The 19233-nt window shown below is 37.4% G+C and overlaps 1 protein-coding gene across 19 annotated transcripts in view; it reads right to left on the bottom strand.

Annotated features, from left to right (window-relative positions):
• ptprfa (protein tyrosine phosphatase receptor type Fa) overlaps positions 1–19233 on the bottom strand; it is a 294038-nt gene that overhangs the window by 22813 nt on the left and 251992 nt on the right. For 8 of the 19 annotated variants that reach the window (XM_073870663.1, XM_073870665.1, XM_073870667.1 and 5 more), the window contains 5 exons: positions 15448–15605; positions 14644–14655; positions 14373–14485; positions 9194–9226; positions 8699–8796 (listed from right to left, as the gene is read on the bottom strand). In XM_073870663.1, the coding sequence (XP_073726764.1) occupies positions 8699–8796; positions 9194–9226; positions 14373–14485; positions 14644–14655; positions 15448–15605 (414 nt within the window). The remainder of the gene's footprint in view (positions 1–8698; positions 8797–9193; positions 9227–14372; positions 14486–14643; positions 14656–15447; positions 15606–19233) is intronic. The other 11 variants (XM_073870666.1, XM_073870677.1, XM_073870670.1 and 8 more) reach the window with 3 other exon arrangements.

Genomic DNA, 19233 nt, shown 5'->3' with positions numbered 1-19233 from the left:
AGTTAAACAATTGAGTTTTACCGTTTTGGAATCCATTCAGCTGATCTCCGGGTCTGGCGTTACCACTTTTAGCATAGCTTAGCATAGTCCATTGAATCTGATTAGACCATTAGCATCGCGCTCAAAAATGACCAAAGTGTTTCAATATATTTCCTATCCAAAACTTGACTCTTCTGTAGTTACACCGTGTACTAAGAACGACGGAAAATTAAAAGTTGTGATTTTCTAGGCCGATATGGCTAGGAACATGGCTTCAGCAGGCACAATGATTTTACGCAGCGCCCGAAAATAGTCTCCTTTCAATAGCTGGGGACAATTTTCAGGCACTGAGTAATATCACTGCGCTTGCTGTTTTAAAGTTTTAAATAGGAAAAAAATTGAAACTTTTTGGTAATTGTTGATTCAAAAAGTGGTAGTGCCAGACCGGAGACCGGAGATTGGCTGAATAGATTCAAAAACGGTAAAACTCAATTGTTTAACTCTAGGGAAGCTGGAAAATAAGCCTATTTTTAAAAAAGTGGCGTGTCCCTTTTACAGGTCTTGCTATTATTAATACATTCCGCAAGTATCTCCCTAAAACACTCTCCGTATCAATAATGAAAGCATTTATGCAATCATCCTCTGGAAAAAAACTAATGAAAATCATGATAGGATTGTAATAACAGTAAATTTGAACTGAACAAGAGCAAACGGTAAGCTCTTGTAAAAACTATTTTTCAAGCGGTAATGAACCGTTTATCCCTGAGTTTTGAATTACATCGCGCAAAAGCTGGAGATATAATTACATACATACACGAGAGCATATGTGTTAAAAACACACTGGTATTGTATTGATAATCTTTGCTTATAGTTGCTGGCAATAAGTGCATTATTTAGGGTGCATTATTTAGGGAGCATTATTTAGGTTGCAGTGTTTGTAAACACTAGCTGAGAACGATATGTTTGTATGTTTAAGAAGCTGTATTTGTAGTGAAACTGCAGCATGTAGGCTGTCAATCATACACTGTAAAAAATTCTGTAGAAATTACAGTATTAGTGGGTATTACTGGCAACTAGGTGCCAGTAACTTACTGTAGATTTTACATTTATGTTATTTACTGGCAACAGTTTGTTCAAAGTTAAATGAACATGAAACATTTTTAGTCTTCTACAGTAAGTTACTGGCAACCAGCTGCATAATTACAGCAAATTTTTTACAGTGTAGAAGTGGGCGGGACACCGAGCCAGGCCGAACGGTCTTAAAGGGGTAACGCACATTCAATCAGAGGATGAAAAACAGTGTGAAAATAGTCATAAATGACTTAATTTTGTCTGTTTTTCGGTAAAATATCTTGAGCAATATTATAAGTACACCTCAGGGAACATAATAAAACAACAAAAAAACATGTCATGACCCCTTTAAATGACTTCTGAGGTGGGGTGAACTTTTATGTAAAGATGTAAAATCTTTTACTGTATATTATTCTACTAACACGTGGTATAGAAACAATATCTGTATGGTCTCACCATATCTGTACACTCTAAAATATTTCTGTAGAAATTACAGTATTACTAGGTATTACTGGCAACTAGCTGCCAGTAACTTACTGTAAATTTTACATTTATGTTGTTTACTGGCAACAGTTTGTTCAAAGTTAAATGAACATGAAACATTTTCAGTCTTTATCTTCTACAGTAAGTTACTGGCAACCAGCTGCATAATTACAGCTAATTTTTTTACAGTGTAGGTTAAGTTTTTTTTTTATCACAGATCCCATGTTGTTGGCGTGTTCAAAAACATGAATCTCATGCCAAAATGTTGTGGAAGTTCTGAATGATTATTTGCAGCTTAGCTTTGTCTTTATCAAAATCTTTAAATCAAAATATTAAAACAATATATTGATTCCTCATGGTTTTATCTGACCTGGTATTTAATCTAGCAGACGAAACACTGCTCATTGCACATACTGTATATATCTGAAACTTGACAGAGCTTTAGGGACCTTCATCAGCCTTTAATACTACACCAATGTACCATAGTGATAAATAAATGGCTCACAGGGGTGGTACAGCTACACATACTGTATGTCTAATCTCCCTGCATTTCATTACTGTGTCTCTTGTGTAATAATAGAGATGTTTATTCCTAGCAGACAACACAACAGCTTATTTTAATAACGAACAAAACAGTAATTATACATTGAACCGTATGAAACACATGGGAAGGGAATTCATGCTAAGGCCAATGGGAATATTTTCTAAATGCAAATGTATTTCTGCCTACACATGAACTGCAAATGCTCATTTTAAATTCAGTACAAAACAATACGCCATGTTGTGATTAACTGTATGTGCTGGTATGTTTGTTTATGGTTACTTGACATTGTGTTTGTTTGTGTCTCAATGTTGCAATAATGCAGTGAAATTAAACACAAACCCTCAACCTTCAGCAACAGAATAGCCTGAGGATGGATAACAGTATTTAAAGGGATAGTTCACCCAAAAATACAAATACTCTCATCATTTACTCAACCTCATGTTGTTTCAAACCTGTATACATTTCTTTGTTCTGATGAACACGAAGGAAGATATTTTGAGGAATGTTTGTAATCAAACCGGCCATGAGCCCCATTCACTTCCATAGTATTCTTTTTTCCTACTATAGAAGTGAATGGGGCTCACCAATGGTTTGAGATTACAAACATTCTTCAAAATATCTTCCTTCGTGTTCATCAGAACAAATAAATTTATACAGGTTTGAAACAACATGAACATTTTTGGATGAACTATCCCTTTAAAAGAGAGAAAATGGAGACTTGAACTTCTTTTATGTTACAAGACTACATTACTTGAGCTCATCCATCCTACATAAATTTTACAGCCCTGTACTCTCTTACTGCTTGTCAATCGACTCACGGTTATTTTTTATTTCTCCTAGAGGATTTAAGAAGAAACGTCTGCGATAAGGGTGAACGCACATAACTGAGCTCCATGAAGACTCGCAAGTGTAAAATATTCATCTGGGTGTTTTTAATAGCATTACTGAAGCATGTATAAGAGTCTCTGGCTCTCACGCTGTATATTCAAACAGCGGTCCAACCTTTCGATCTCTCTGATGAAGCCAATATGAAAGTGACTTAAACTGCAATTCATCGACTGGCCACTTGAGGCTCCAAAAGGGAGTCAATTCCCATAGACCTCCATGTTAAAATGCCCAACTTTACAGCAGAAAATAATATGTTTACAGCCTGGTATAAAAAGAGTTTTTTTACTAGTCTATATAGCTAATTTTGCCCTTCATGACAACTGTGAGGGGGTGAATTTTTTTGTAACTCATCTGTTTAAATTATATTAAGCTTTAAAGTTCTGCATAATTAAGGGCGTGGCCACTTGAGTGACGGTTGAACAGCCAGTGCTGTTACTAGAGTCGAGCTAAGGGGGCGTGGTTTCATCAAACCTGCCACCTCAGCTTCACCCACGTCCCACATCTTTAACCATCTGTGCGGCCAGGATGGCGACAGCAGGCACCGCCTACTATTGGCTTAAAAAAACGCTCTTCACAAACCTATGGGTGACATCACGGACACTACGTCCATCTTTTTTGCAGTTTATGATTCAAACCCAACGCTGCTGTTTGCTTTGATATATGTGTCAGACGGTAACGGCCATGTTCTCTCTCTATTACGACGCATTCACACGGGGCGTCAGCGTTTTCTCAACTTTTCAAGTGGCAACGCGTGCGTCAGCCAATCAGATCGCCTTATGCAAATTACCTAGACAGAGCCAGCCAATTACGTTTATGGAACAACGGAGCATGTGTAGCGGCCACTGTGATTGACTGTTGGCCACGCTTCAGACAAGCCTTCCGTTTAGCGTTAACGAATGCGCCGTTATAAAACACAAAACTGGAGATGGTTTTCTTATTAATAAAAAATAAAAAATTGTACATATCAGATAAATGTCCCAGTCATTTGTTGTCACATGGTGGCGCTCATGAGTTTGCTGTACGGTTTAATTTTTTCGTAACATGCTGTGTTTGTAAGATCTTGCGTCACTGCATCTTCAGGGTTTATTGAGTTTCTGTCACAGGTTGTGAGGGAAACAGATTCACAATCCCACAGGAGACTCTCTCTCTCTCTCACACACCCACATACAGTGTCCTCATTGACAAAGTCTTATCCATAAGTGCTTACCTTTTCCTCTGCACATGCAATTATTCTGCATTTACAGTAACAAACACATTCTTAAAATGCATTTAGCAGAATTCAATATGCCAGCTTGACGCTTCGGTCACATAATAATCTCACTTTGATAATCTATATTGATTTTTCCTATACTATCAGAAATAAATGTACCATAGCTGTCACTGGAGCTGAAGGGTGCATATAAATATCTCAGAGGTACATATTAGTACTATAATGCTGCGTTCAGATCAGCCGCGGTAGAGGTATCAAGCTTGAGTGATTTCAATGTTAAGTCAATGTAAAGATACTGACGTGCGTCTGGAGGTCTCGCGGTGCGAATGAGGCGTTTAGCGCGATGCGGTAGATGCGATTCTGCCTCATTTGCACGTCTACTTTGCGCGAACGGCGCGAATTGAGCGTTGCCGTGGGGAAACGTGCAAGTTGAAAAATGTGAACTTTGGCGGAAAAACGCACCACCTTAACCAATCAGGAGCTTGCATTAGTAGTGACGTGATTACAGGAAGCAAGCGGAGTCTCAGAAGCCCCTCCCATGACGCAAATTTCAGTGTGAATGTCTCGATGACTAGAATTTCACGCGTGGCTTTCACGCACGAATGAAGCGAGTAAACTCAAAATGTTTAAGCGGCAAACTAGACGCGGTATACGCAGTTAAACTTTGACGCCTCAAACACGGCTGGTGTGAACCTGCAGTAAAGATGCATATTAGTATATTTTTTGCAGCATGCCTCGCTTTACTTTGGCTCAGTTTGCTTTTTACAAGCAAGTAAATTCGGACACTTGAGCTCACTGGAAGTGCTTTGGGCGCCATCTTCCGAATTTATTTGACACAAGTGTCAGTGGATGAGTAGCGGCTAGCTGTGAGTGTACATTTCAAACAGCACTAAAAACAGTTGTTACCTCAAATAGTGCACTATATAAGGCTACAGGGGGCTATTTCAGACACAACCTTGTTGTTTGCTCGGCGGCACACGAGGGTGAGCTAAACTTGCTCTTAGCAATGATGCTCATAGTGACGATTCATAGTGATCTGCAGTAATTATTATGGGCTGTAGACAGCGCACAGTACACCTCACACAATGTTAAAAACCTAGACCTCTGTCAGAAAGAGAGCGAGTGATAGCTGGAGCCGATGGTGTAGTGGGCAGTGCTACAATATATGGTACAAATGCACTTTGGCGATCCCGTACCCTTCTCTCCACCCTGTACTTCCCTGTTCTCTCCCTAAATACTGTCTATCAAATAAAGGCATAAATCAGCCAAAAAAAAACTTGGAAAAAAGAAAGTTGTCGAGAGATGACGAGTTCACACTTACAGTATCTCTCTCTTTCTATTTACAGTATTTACTTTTGTCTCTCTACCTATGCGTGCACTTCTCCCCTCATAAGGCCCATCAGAGGATCTCTTTATCCTGTTTAGCTTGTTTAGCATTGCAGTTTAATGAAAGCCATTTGGCGTTTTATTAGATCACTGTTACTCTCTCAGTATCTGATGTCTATATTAAGCTCTTGATTGTCTAAGCACTGAACCGCTCGCCATGCAATAACAATTCAAGCGGGCGACAGTCCACCACCTCTCCGCCTTCACACACACACACACTTCAGGATTAGATGTCTATTAAAGCAGGTGACTCGCTACACTTCTAATAGAGTCGTTCTCCAGCTTTAATTTCAAGCTCTGATGATCTGGGTGCTGCCAAAGACTCTGATGGGTGTGTAAAGGAGAGAGAGAGCGAGAGAGAGAAGACTGTTGTGTGTAAGTTACATTGTTGATATGTTACATCAGCACATGTGTGCAGTCCTCACAGCAGTAGTTGATTTTGGATGGTAATGAAATCACACTGTGATCTTTAGATAGATGTGAGAAGATAAACACATAAAGCTGTTTGTCTGTGTTAGTCTCAACTTCTTGTCAGGAATTTTATGCCTTAAGTGAGAAATAGCGATGGAGGATTTAGATTTAAGGCCTTAAAACAGTCCTTCCAGAAAAAGTTTTTTTTATTATTGTTGCGTGCAAAAGTCCTTGATCTTGCAGCATGTTTTCTTAAAAAATGCGATGGAATATGCGAGACATTTATGCAATTTTATGCATAAATTGCGGGATCTTGCAAAACTACGTGAACTTGCAAAAACTGTTTGCTTTTCATTGATGTTCACGTCGTGTAATTACGTCACTTCCTAATGTTCCCATGACAACAGGGGACCATGCTGCGCTTGTTTGAAGTACATGCAACATTTTTCAACTTTCTGCTAAGGTATTTGTGATTTTTGCTACAAAAATGCAGGGATTCTAAAATCATGCAAGCCCTGCATATTTTGCATGCGGAAATCTGCAATTTATGCAGTGAAAATGCGGCATATTTAAAAAATGCAGCCCCCGCATAAATATGCGGACTTTGGCTGATTATGCATTGAATCATGTGATCCCATAATCGTGTTTTTCTGGAGGGACTGTTAGAAACCTTCAGTAAACCCGAATGCGATGAAATTGCGGGACCTTGCAAAACTGCGTAAACTTGCAAAAACTGTTTGCAGTTTTACAGCTTTTCATTGATGTTCTCTTCCCAACGTTCCCATGACAACAGGGGACCATGCTGCACTTTTGTGAAGTAAATGTAACATTTTTCAACTTTCTGCTAAGATATATGTGACTTTTTGCTACAAAAATGCGGGGATTATGAAGTCATGCAAGCCCCGCATATTTTGCACACGAAAATCTGCAATTTATGCGGCAAAAGTGCAGCGTCTTTAAAAAAATGCAGCCCCCGCATAAATATGCGGACTTTGGCTAATTACGCAATGAATCATGCGATTGCATAATTGCGCTTTTCTGGAGGGACTGTTAGAAAAATTCAGTAAACCCAAATGCGATGAAATTGCGGGAACTTGCCAAAATTGCGTGAACTTGCAAAAATTTTCAACTTTCTGCTAAGATATATGTGACTTTTTGCTATCTGGAAACCTGGAAATCTGGAAACCTTCAGTAAACCCAAATGCGATGAAATTGTGTGAAGCTTTTCATTGATGTTCACGCTGTGTAATTACGTCACTTCCTAACGTTCCCATGTTAACAGGGGAAATCGCTGTGCTTGTGTGACGCAAATGCAACATTTTTCAACTTTCTGCTAAGATATATATTTTGCTACAAAAATGCAGGGATTATGAAATCATGCAAGCCCTGCATATTTTGCACACGGAAATCTGCAATTTATGCTGCGAAAGTGCGCGTATTTAAAAAAAATGTCGCCCCCACATAAATATCCGGGCTGATTATGCATTGAATCATGCGATCGCATAATCACGCTTTTCTGGAGGGACTGTTAGAAGCCTTCAGTAAACCCAAATGATGAGCTAATTATAAAAATAATGGTGTAAGATGGCTGATTAGATATATTGTACTAATACTGATTGGTAGGAAACTAATAAATGTGGTTCCTCTGAACCGTTTATGGTACACCTAGATAACCCAAAACATCAAAACATCTCAGTCATCCTAATGCCCTGTTCACACTGCAAGCGCCACGCAGCGACAAAGTGACACAATCCCATTAATTTCAATAGAGATCAGTGGATTTCTGCCAACACAAGCGATGGTTACCATTGGTGGCTGTAAGGTGTATGCAGCGATGCAACAAAATTACATTTTTAAGACCAACTTTCAGAAGCAACAGCCAATAGGAGAGAAGATGGTAGGGTTCACATAATGTTACTCCTTTTAGCTATGGCACAGATTGAAAGATGGAGGAGAGACGAATCCGATGGCTTATTTAAGCAGCAAAATTGATGTAAGCCTCATTTTTAAATGGTCTTTAGTATCTTGCAGTGCATATGTTGTGCATACGTGTATGTTTTGATAATTTGTTTTTTAACCTCAAATGAAATAAACAGAAACGAAAGAACGGTGCCTTTGTTCGGGTTGATTTTTTGGTACAAAACAAATAAACCACTTAAAACTTCGTTTTGACATGTGGGCGGTCATTAAACGCACCTCTCCACCAATTTGTCAGCCAAAATGTGAATATGTGACATCATCTGTTGTTCCTCAAGTCTGTTCAACAAAATAAAAGTCCTCTGCTTCTGTAGTAGTGATTTTTTCCGTAAAAACGAACAAAGGCGCCTTTTCTCGTATCTGCTTATTTCATTCTTATTTCAGGTTGATAAACAAACTATCAAAACGTACACAGACCAGGTTCCTTCACATTTATACTCAACCCAACTCTGACGGGTAATGTATAAAACTGATAGCTGCGGTACACCTGCATCTACAGCCTTGCAAACTACTTCATGATTATCTTTAGAATCTCTCCTTCAAGTTATATGTTGATGGTCTGAAAAACACATCTGCACTGTTTGCCAGCTGCAGCAGATATTTATAATAGATGCGCTGTCCGCCCCCCATTGTTCTCACTTATCCATGCAATTATCAGACGTTTATAGGACATCAACCCCTCCATGGCTTGTTTGTCATGTAAAGAGGAGAATATTTCTCCTCAGGATTGTTAATGCACCTCACGTTACCTCGTATTCTTGAGAGAAGCGCAGGCCGTCGTTGGCTTTCAGTCTCTCTATGTGGTCAGCCAAAGCGCAGACAGAAACTGGAGGGTGTTCTCGCATTCCTAAAGGGATACAGAGAAGATAAAGATATATTTCTAGTGTCTTGTTTTGTTTTGATTGGCTGAACTGTGAGGAACAAACAAGAGTTTGGTTCACACGGCATTTAAGAGAGAGAGACCATGCTATGTACTAGACAGGTGGCAGTGATGTAAGCAGTGAAGGCACATGCTCATAGGCTGGAATATGAACTGCTTCCGTGTCAAAAGCAAGATGACATCATATCCTGTACAAGACATAACACACAGACATGACATAAAACGTTTTCTGAATGATTTAGACAGAGAGCCTGTGGAAAAGAGGTAAGAGATGGTAAAGCAGCCAGCGTGGTGGAGGGGGTGTGGCTTTGGTCTTGATGGACAGGTGGGAGGGAGGTGGATAAGGAGCAAAAGCAAAACTAACTTGGAGCATTAGGGCAGTTGACGGCACTGGAACCTGCGAAAAAAGATCAGCGATTATGAGATCTGTCACTGACAGAAGAGAGACAGAGGAGCGGTCTCCATTCATCACTTTTATTATTCTTAAAAGATGTAATATGTTTCTCAGGTGTGCATAGAATGTCTGTGAAGTTTCATGTGAAGATCATTTCTTACAGCATTTCTAAAATTGCCCTATTTGGGTGGGAGGAAAAAAGCATCATCTTCGTGTGTGTACCTTTAAATGCAAATGAGCTACAGCCCCTCACTCTCTCACCAATAGACAGTGAGTGCTTTCGGTTAAAAATAGATCTGATTCAATAGTATCTTTAGCAGCATTAGCAGCTAACAAACACATTTAGAGAAGTTTTTGGGTAAAATGATCCAGTCAGTCAGTGGCCGTGGACGGGGCTTTGTTTGTGTGATGTCACATTAACAAGAAAATCAATGAAAATCAAATCAATGTCCTAAAAATTGGTGTCCCTGGACCACAAAACCAGTCATAAGTCACACAGGTGTATTTTGTAGCAATAGCCAACAATACATTGTATGGGTCAAAATTATTATTATTTTAATGCCAAAAATCATTATTAGGATCATTAGGATATTAAAAAAATGAATTTATCATTAGTAATATGTGTTGCTAAAGACCTAATCTGGACCTTATCAGTATTATATTGACCAAATACTGTCCTGCAATAACAAACCACACAACAATGGAAAGCTTATTTATTCAACTTTGAAGATATATAAATCTCAATTTAAAAAAATGACACTTATGACTGGTTTTGTGGATCAGGGTCACAAATATGAAAAGTGAGACTCTTCAGACTGTACATGGCTCCAATCCTCTAATACGTCATTTTAATCTTTTAAAAATGATTTAAAGTATTATAATTTAACTTCTTTAGAGCATTTGTGACCCGCGCTGGCAAAATGAGTCGCAATTTTTTAAAAATTAGTTATTGATATTTTGAGTTTCTCCATTAAAAAAACTTCAAAAAGATGTATGATTGTTGGAATCTGACAAAAAATGACAGAGCTACACGTGTTTGAAGTTGATAGAGTCAGCAAAGTCAGATTTCTGACTTCTGAGAAAAATCGAGTTAAAGATTTATGAGGGTTGAAAAGCAAAATCACAGCATCCATACATAAAACGAATAGATCTGGCACACACAGGAAATTAAAAATATACGTTAAACTTTTTTCTTTCTTTTATTGTTTGATTGACACTGAAACAGACAGCTTTAATATCTACTGTAGTGAAAGGATCTAATATAATGTTGCACATCAGATATTTTTCCCAAGCAGTTAACCAAACATTCACTTAAGACATAACAGATTATATCTGCGTGAATGGTAAGTGGTTGCAATCAATTTATTTAAGCTACATTTAAAAAAAATAAAAAAATAAAAAAATAAAAATTGAAAAACAAAACAAAACAAAAACTTTTGTTTAAATGTAGCTTAAATAAATTGATTGCAACCATTTACCTTAAAAAATTGAATAAATTGAATGAATTTTTTTCAGTGTTATGTGTATCTGGGATGCATGCTCGCGCATGTGTGTGCATGCTTCAGATCTGTCAGTACGCACTTAATAACTCTTTTAACAATCAGGTCCCACACTTTATCTTTCTTAATTGATATTTTAACATCAAGCAAATCCTGCACTTTATTTTCTAATTCCTGCATGTTTTAAAATCAAAACCAAAATGTCAGATGCGCATGTGGATGGACACACATCTTTGTATTTGATAAAGCATTTAGGATGTGACATTCTCTCAGAAAATGTATAAATAAAGATAATTTTAGTTGTTTAATGACGATTTAGAGCATTGGGATCGCTAGACGAAGGCTTAATGACTTATTTTTATAAAAACCTCAATTTCGACATTTATACTTTTTTTTGCTTCTAGCTCAAAATTAGTGCGCATTCCGACTCATTTTGCCAACACGGGTCACATATTATCTTTACTCTTGGGAAATCAAGTACTACAGGATTTAATGTTACTGCAAAACAACAGACTTACTGTATACACATGGCCCTAAAACCAAGTTATATTATTTATTGCACATCAGGGATACATTAAATAAAACTCTGTTATCTCTAAGGTACTATTTTTCCTAAAGTGTCCTAAAGCTGCTTGAAACAAGTAAATAAACTGGTAGTCTGGTTCCGCATTTGAAGACTGGCAACAAAAGAAAAAATACATTTTCTTGCTAGGAAAGCTGATATGAATATTTCTCCCAGTATGCCTGGAGAAAGACATCAGTCGCATCAGCCGATCGCATGTTCACATCTGACATAACAACATGAGTCACTTTGCAACCGAAGCAAAATCAGATTCTTATTGAATTCAGCGAAATATCTCTGCGTTCAGAAAAATCCCCTTAGAGAAAGAGTGAGAAAGACAGAAAAAATGTAGAAAATATGGATAGAAAGCTGAAGGAATGAGAGAGATTTTCTCCGTGTTTAATTTTCAGGCTGGAACAGCATTCAAATCTCATTCAATTTGATCTGATGCTACACAGTGTGTGTGTGTGTGTGTGTGTGTGTGTGTGTGTGTGTGTGTGTGTGTGTGTGTGTGTGTGTGTGTGTGTGTGTGTGTGTGTGTGAGATCAGCTGGCAGGTACTCATCGTGTCCTCCACCTGACAGCGTGAATCTGTGTGAATTATGTTTTGTCTTCACACCAAAGCTCCGGCAGAACATCACATCCATAAATCTGGAGAACAGTTCTGACATCTATATCCAACAACCCATAACTGATTCATATTTTGTGTTCCAACACTTAGTGAGCTGCCTACCTAGAGAGCATTTTAAGACACCAAGGCTGCTTCATTAATTGGCGAGTATCTGAATATCATTTGAAACACCCTATATCTAAGATATATTTTAAGACGTTTGCATCTAAAGAGTGCATATTAGTACCTCAAACGCACATATTGCTACCAAATGTATACATATATGTACCTAAATGGTACATATTAGGACCTTTTTGAAAGGGTACTGCCTGACCATTTTTTGACGATTATTTAAGTGTATAGTAGCATTACATGGATCCCTCATGCAATCCCAGAATGCATAGCATTGTGATAAAAATACAAAATGTTAAAAAAAAAAAGTTAAATCTACACTGACCTAAAGGATTATTAGGAACACCATACTAATACTGTGTTTGACCCCATTTCGCCTTCAGAACTGACTTAATTCTACATAGCATTGATTCAACAAGGTGCTGAAAGCATTCTTTAAAAATGTTGGCCCATACTGATAGGATAGCATCTTGCAGTTGATGGAGATTTGTGGGATGCACATCCAGGTCACGAAGCTCCCACTCCACCACATCCCAAAGATGCTCTATTGGGTTGAGATCTGGTGACTGTGGGGGTCATTTTAGTACAGTGAACTCATTGTCATGTTCAAGAAACCAATTTGAAATGATTCGAGCTTTGTGACATGGTGCATTATCCTGCTGGAAGTAGCCATCAGAGGATGAGTACATGGTGGTCATAAAGGGATGGACATGGTCAGAAACAATGCTCAGGTAGGCCGTGGCATTTAAACAATGCCCAATTGCCACTAAGGGGCCTAAAGTGTGCCAAGAAACCATCCCCACACCATTACACCACCATCACCAGCCTGCACAGTGGTAACAAGACATGATGGATCCATGTTCTCATTCTGTTTACGCCTAATTCTGACTGAATGTCTCAACAGAAATCGAGACTCATCAGACCAGGCAACATTTTTCCACTCTTCAACTGTCCAATTTTGGTAGCCTCTTTTTCCTATTTGTAGTGGAGATGAGTGGTACCCGGTATGGTCTTCTGCTGTTGAAGCCCATCCGCCTCAAGGTTGTGCGTGTTGTGGCTTCACAAATGCTTTGCTGCATACCTCGATTGTAACGAGTGATTATTTCAGCCAAAGTTGCTCTTCTATCAGCTTGAATCAGTCGGCTCATTCTCATCTGACCTCTAGCATCAACAAGGCATTTTCGCCCACAGGACTGCTGCATACTGGATGTTTTTCCCTTTTCACACCATTCTTTGTAAACCCTAGAAATGGTTGTGCGTGAAAATCCCAGTAACTGAGCAGATTGTGAAATACTCAGACCGTCCCGTCTGGCACCAACAACCATGCCACGCTCAAAATTGCTTGGAGTTTGGAGTTCAGGAGATTGTCTTGACCAGGACCACACCCCTAAATGCATTGAAGCAACTGCCATGTGATTGGTTTATTAGATAATTGCAATAATGAGAAATTGAACAGGTGTTCCTAATAATCCTTTAGGTGAGCGTACTATTGGGTAAACGGTAGAATGACAGTGGGCGGGATCACGAAATAAAAACAGACATTCTGACACAGAATGTACATTTTAAAGAGAGAATAACTGATTGTAATATTGTTTTTCAGTGAAACAGATATATGAACTTGGCATGTTTCCTACATATCTATGAATATATTAAAGTATTTTTGTTAAAGTTAGTAGTACAGTTAAAAATGATATAATTAATTACATACTGCTCCTTTATTGTATTTTGTACTACTTCAAGGTCAAATAGTTAAAAAAATTCAAAACAAATTCATCAGAAGTGTCTTTAAACTGAAGTGGCTCAGTTACAAATCCTTATCCGTATTTCATTAGGCTATTAAGTTTTCCTTTCCGTTAAGCGATGTTTACTCAGGACGCAGAACATTAAAACAGCTTGACTAAACTTAACGGGGTGCATTTCTAAGTCATTACCACAAGTGCTCCATTGTTTAAAACTGACATTGATCAACTGTGCTACATGTCAAAAATAGTTTTCTTAATCACTCTCATTAAAATGACTGACTGTTATTGCTTTCTTACTGCAAACAACTTTCAATGTAAATGCCCATTTGAGGGCAGCTGCTCATGTAAATGTATGACAGCGAGGTAACTCACTGAAGTTTTGGAGCACGGCTTTAGTCTTTGTGCATGAAATAAGATCCAGTAACTATCCAGTAGCTATCATTTTGACACAAATAGAAGAAACAATGCATTGAGAAGCATTACTGAATCTATGAAAAGTGCGGCTCATGGTTGCTTAGCAACAGCAGATGCTACGGGAGCGCAAGTGCTCGAGCGCTTTGAAAAGGAGGAGGAAAGCGTGTACAGTACATGATAGTGTTATTTACCTTGTGTCTGGTAATTAAGTCTCCTCATTTCCACCGGGTCAGACGAATGGGCCAGTAAATGATCTTTTACTCCAGCTGAGTGCTCATCTTTAGTCGAGGGAGACGTACGCTTCCTGTCCAGACAGGAAGTGAGATCAAAGTTAATGTACGCGCACACATACAATTCAGCTAGATGTGTAAACATTTGAGATGTTCAGATCACACATATTCATTTCTTTTATGAGATCTGCACATTAAACAACAAACGTCAAGACAAACGCTGGATACCCACCTCTCCTGTTTGCTGCATAACACAGAAAGACGAGAAAAAGACAGAAAACAGATCAAAAGATAAGAAAACTATAAAGTTTTGTCAAAAATGCCATGCATTAGTTTTTTAACAATGTGAAAATGGCATTTCTGCTAATGAGCTTGAATTCACCTTTCCCATTCTTTGTCTAAAAATCTCTTTTATTTAACATCTTCTCTACCTCGCTCATATCACTGTGCTGACTTTCGTAAAATGAGTTTTCTCTTCTCTCAAAAGACCTCAAACCCTGGACATTTGATTCTCATCCATTTTTTAATAAGGAAGATTGCATTCAGTCGTAATTAGGAAGACAAGTACGTTTTTCATCTTTAGTTTTTGTAACGCCTCAAGGTTACTTTGCACAATGGAGAGATCAAATTGGGGTAGGTGTGCTATCTTTAAACTTTCCTTCTGCAATACCTTTTATATTCCTTGGATTTTCACTGGAGATTCGGGTGAGGGAAAATATCATTTCTGCTGTCTGGTTCAATAACCGTAGCACTATTTAATCATTAAAGTTCTGTATTAGCATTCAGTATTACAAAACCCTAAGTGTGGCCTGCGGGTACACGGGTAAACTGCAGACTGTGAACGCTGCATGAAATAAGATTTCTCGACTAAAATAGCATGAGTCTTTTCCAGACTTACAGTGAGTCACAAATGTCTCTCTGAATGAAATTGATATCTAACAGCAAGCAGAATATGATGACTCTGCATTTTCATGATCTCTTACGTCATAAATCATCACTTTTGGTTACTTTCATATATAAAAGAGTTGCTCTGTACCTCTTAAAGAGCAGGATGGCAATGACGATGATGATGATGAGAACGACGGCCAGCACGGGTCCCATCACCCACAGCATCTCTGGGTCCTCCACATGACGAGACATGCCGCTGTGAAGCTTCACCATCATGGGTTCAGAGTATGAGCTCACTGTAAACATCTGCACAACAATGAGAGATAAATAACATTGCATATTTCAAACGTTTGTTCTGTCAGAATAGAAAAAAGCTTTTTTATTAAACATGTTTAGAAATGAGCAGCATGATAGCATGAACTAGCCAATTTAAACAATTTACATAACCATTTTTCAACCTTTTTTTAGATCATTTGGCAACACTTTACTTGAAAGGGGTGTTCATAAGACTGACACGACACCTTCATAATCATCACATGACACGTGTCATGATCATGAAGGAAATTTTTTTGCACATTTATTACAACTGTCATTAAGTGTCATTCGTTCAATTAAGTCATTTTAATGCAAAGATGACATTGTTTGAGATGTATTTGTTATGACAACTTGACATAAACCAATACATCATAACTTGTCATAAATCTGTCATAAACATAATAATTATCAAACTTAAGAAACTACCTAGCTTTATGGGTTAACATTACATTAAACTGTGATTTAAATGTCATTAAGTGTTAATACTATGTCAAATAATTTTAAATACCTTAACAACAGACACATCAAAATATTATACTTAATTTTATGTATGTGCACTATACATAAAGACTAACAGAACTTGTTCTTCCTCACACAGAGGATTTAAAAAAAACTAACAAAACATTTAATTAATTTAATTTAATGTAATTAACTGTTTCAGTGAGATGGACCCAATGCTGCATGGCTTAGCCTATTATTGTACTGTTTTCATTTAATTTAAGTTGAATCCGTCTCCAAATGCAATAAAATATAGTTATATAAATTTTATTTATTATTTTTATTGGATGGTTGATTTTATTTGTTAAACACATAGAGGAAACGTAAAAAAATGTATGAACTGAAGAATATTCATGACGCCATTATAAATTATTTGACAAAGTATTAACACTTAATGACATTCAAATGACAGATTATATTTGTATCACTGTAGTTGAGGTCAAGAAAAATATTTATGATGCTGTTATAAACCTATATGACAGAGTATTAACACTTAATGACATTCAAATGACAGATTATATTTGTATCACTGTAGTTGAGGTCAAGAAAAATATTTATGATGCTGTTATAAACCTATATGACAGAGTATTAACACTTAATGACATTTAAACGACAGATTATATTTGTATCACTGTAGCTGAGGTCAAGAAAAATATTTATGACGCTGTTATAAAACTATTTGACAGAGTATTAACACTTAATGACATTTAAACGACAGATTATATTTGTATCACTGTAGCTGAGGTCAAGAAAAATATTTATGACGCTGTTATAAAACTATTTGACAGAGTATTAACACTTAATGACATTTAAACGACAGATTATATTTGTATCACTGTAGCTGAGGTCAAGAAAAATATTTATGACGCTGTTATAAAACTATTTGACAGTATTAACACTTAATGACATTTTAACGACAGATTATATTTGTATCACTGTAGTTGAGGTCAATTTGTATCACTAGTAAAAAGTGGTCAGTTATGATGTATTGGTTAATGTGAAGTTGTCATAACAAAGACATCTCAAACAATGTCATCTTTGCATTGAAAATTACATAATTGAATGAATGACACTTAATGACAGTTGTCATAAACCAACCCTTTATCCTGAAATTATGTACCTATAGTCTTATGTCTTATGCCGCGTTTTTGCATGAATATGTCATGCATTTCTGTTTATGTGTAACTGTCACGTATTTGTTGCTCAACTGTTTGGTCCTATTTTCAAACCATTAATGCTTCGGTTTAGTGTTAGATTTGGTGTTTGCGTTAGGATACCTTTTTTCATGATTTATTTTTTATATTTTATGATTTTTAAACCATTGTCGCCTGGCGTTAGAGTTGGGTTTGGGTAGGGATGTCATTTTATGTAAATCTAACCCTAAACCGAAGCGACAATGGTTTGAAAATAGGACAAAACAGTTGAGTAACAAATACTAGACAGTGACACGTAAACAGAAATGCGTGACATGTTCACGCAAAAAGGCGGAAAACCGTGTCAGTGTCACGCATAAGATTCACAAATTTACGTGACAATAGGTACGTAATTTCGTAAAACTTGGTGGCATAAACGTGCATAAATTCTCCTTCATATTTATGACACGTGTCTTATGAACACCCCCTCAAATAAAGAGTTACCGATCAGGTACATAAAGCAGTCTCAAAAGGTTGAAAAATAGTCATAACAAACTAAATTACAATAGTTCATAATGCAAACAATAAATTATAAATATAAGAACTGCTTACATGTGAATTATAAACAGAAGATAAGAGGCATGCCAATTTTCTCTATAGTATTGGATCACTGAATGCTGTGATGTAATGGTCACAAATACACTGAGGAACTATTAAAGGGCGTTTCAACAGAGGAGAGGAAACCCTTCAAAATCTTCAAAGCGGCACCAAAGCGGGTCTTTATCCACAAGCGCAGGAACCTAATCGTCTTAGCAACACCTTATAGACAGCACAGCAGGGTGCACAAAAGACAGAAGGAATGGAAAGAGGAATATACAGAGAGAAAGGGCAGAGAGAGGAATAACCTCTTCTATCCCGCTGAGAAGCAAAGCATACGCATCATCAACCTTCTGAGACAAATCCCATCAGTGCAACACCACCTGCATTACACACGGAAACCGCTGTGGGAACCAAAGAACCCAGAACTCATGCAAGTCAATACAGCAGCTCGGCATAAACGCAGACACCCACTATACCTCCGAATACACCTTTTAAGTGCCTTATAATGCATATGGAGTTTTTTATTCATTGCCAATGAACTCCAACAGTTTCGAAATGCATGACTTTTGAATAATGGGCATTTTTTGTAAGAATATATACAGTAGTTGATTAATGCATTTGTATCTGAGGCCCTGTTGGCATATGTTTGCATTGCATTTTATATTTTATCCTCTCTTTTATAGCTTCTTGTTGTTTGTAGCTCTAACGTCTAGCTAGTTTAATTTTAGCTTCTGTGTCCTGATGTGACATCATAAAGCTTATGAATTATGCGTCTGGACACCATGTGTCAAATAAATTCACGCATTTGCCAGATGCTTTTTCTGACTTACAGCACGTTCAAGTTATAGGCCTACTAGCGAACCTATTTCTTTTTTTAATCAGTACGAAAGTACCCAATTTCCCTGGGAATCAAAGCCGTTAGCACATTTCATCACATTCAACCCTAAATCAATTTTAAATCTGCAGCAGCTTCAATGCAAAAAAATCTATTTCTTGCTTAGTATTTTTTGTCTTGTTTTTACTACAACTATCTAAAAATTCTTAAAGCTCCCAAAACTCAAGCTGTTTCTGTGTATTTGATGTTAATCTGGAGAATCTATAGAGTAGTATTACATCCTTCATATCTCTGAAGAGTCTTTAGTTTTATCAGATTTATAAAAAAGACAGATCAGCTTTACAGTTTTTTCGGATAACGTACAAAACAATCTGGAAGGAGGAGTTACGAACTGCGGGAGGAGCGAGTCACGAGTCAACACTTTATACAACACTGACTGGATAACTTATGATTCAGTTTGTGTCATTTATGTAATATGCACTTATGCGCCTATTTCCAACATAACATTGAAGTCTTATAACCGCCTGCAACTCATGACCCGGTTGAGACTTTT

Source organism: Misgurnus anguillicaudatus, chromosome 8, assembly GCF_027580225.2.
Source record: "Misgurnus anguillicaudatus chromosome 8, ASM2758022v2, whole genome shotgun sequence".
Lineage (NCBI taxonomy): Eukaryota > Metazoa > Chordata > Actinopteri > Cypriniformes > Cobitidae > Misgurnus > Misgurnus anguillicaudatus.
Note: the sequence above shows the minus strand (reverse complement) of the source record. Positions and strands in the feature narration are given on the sequence as shown.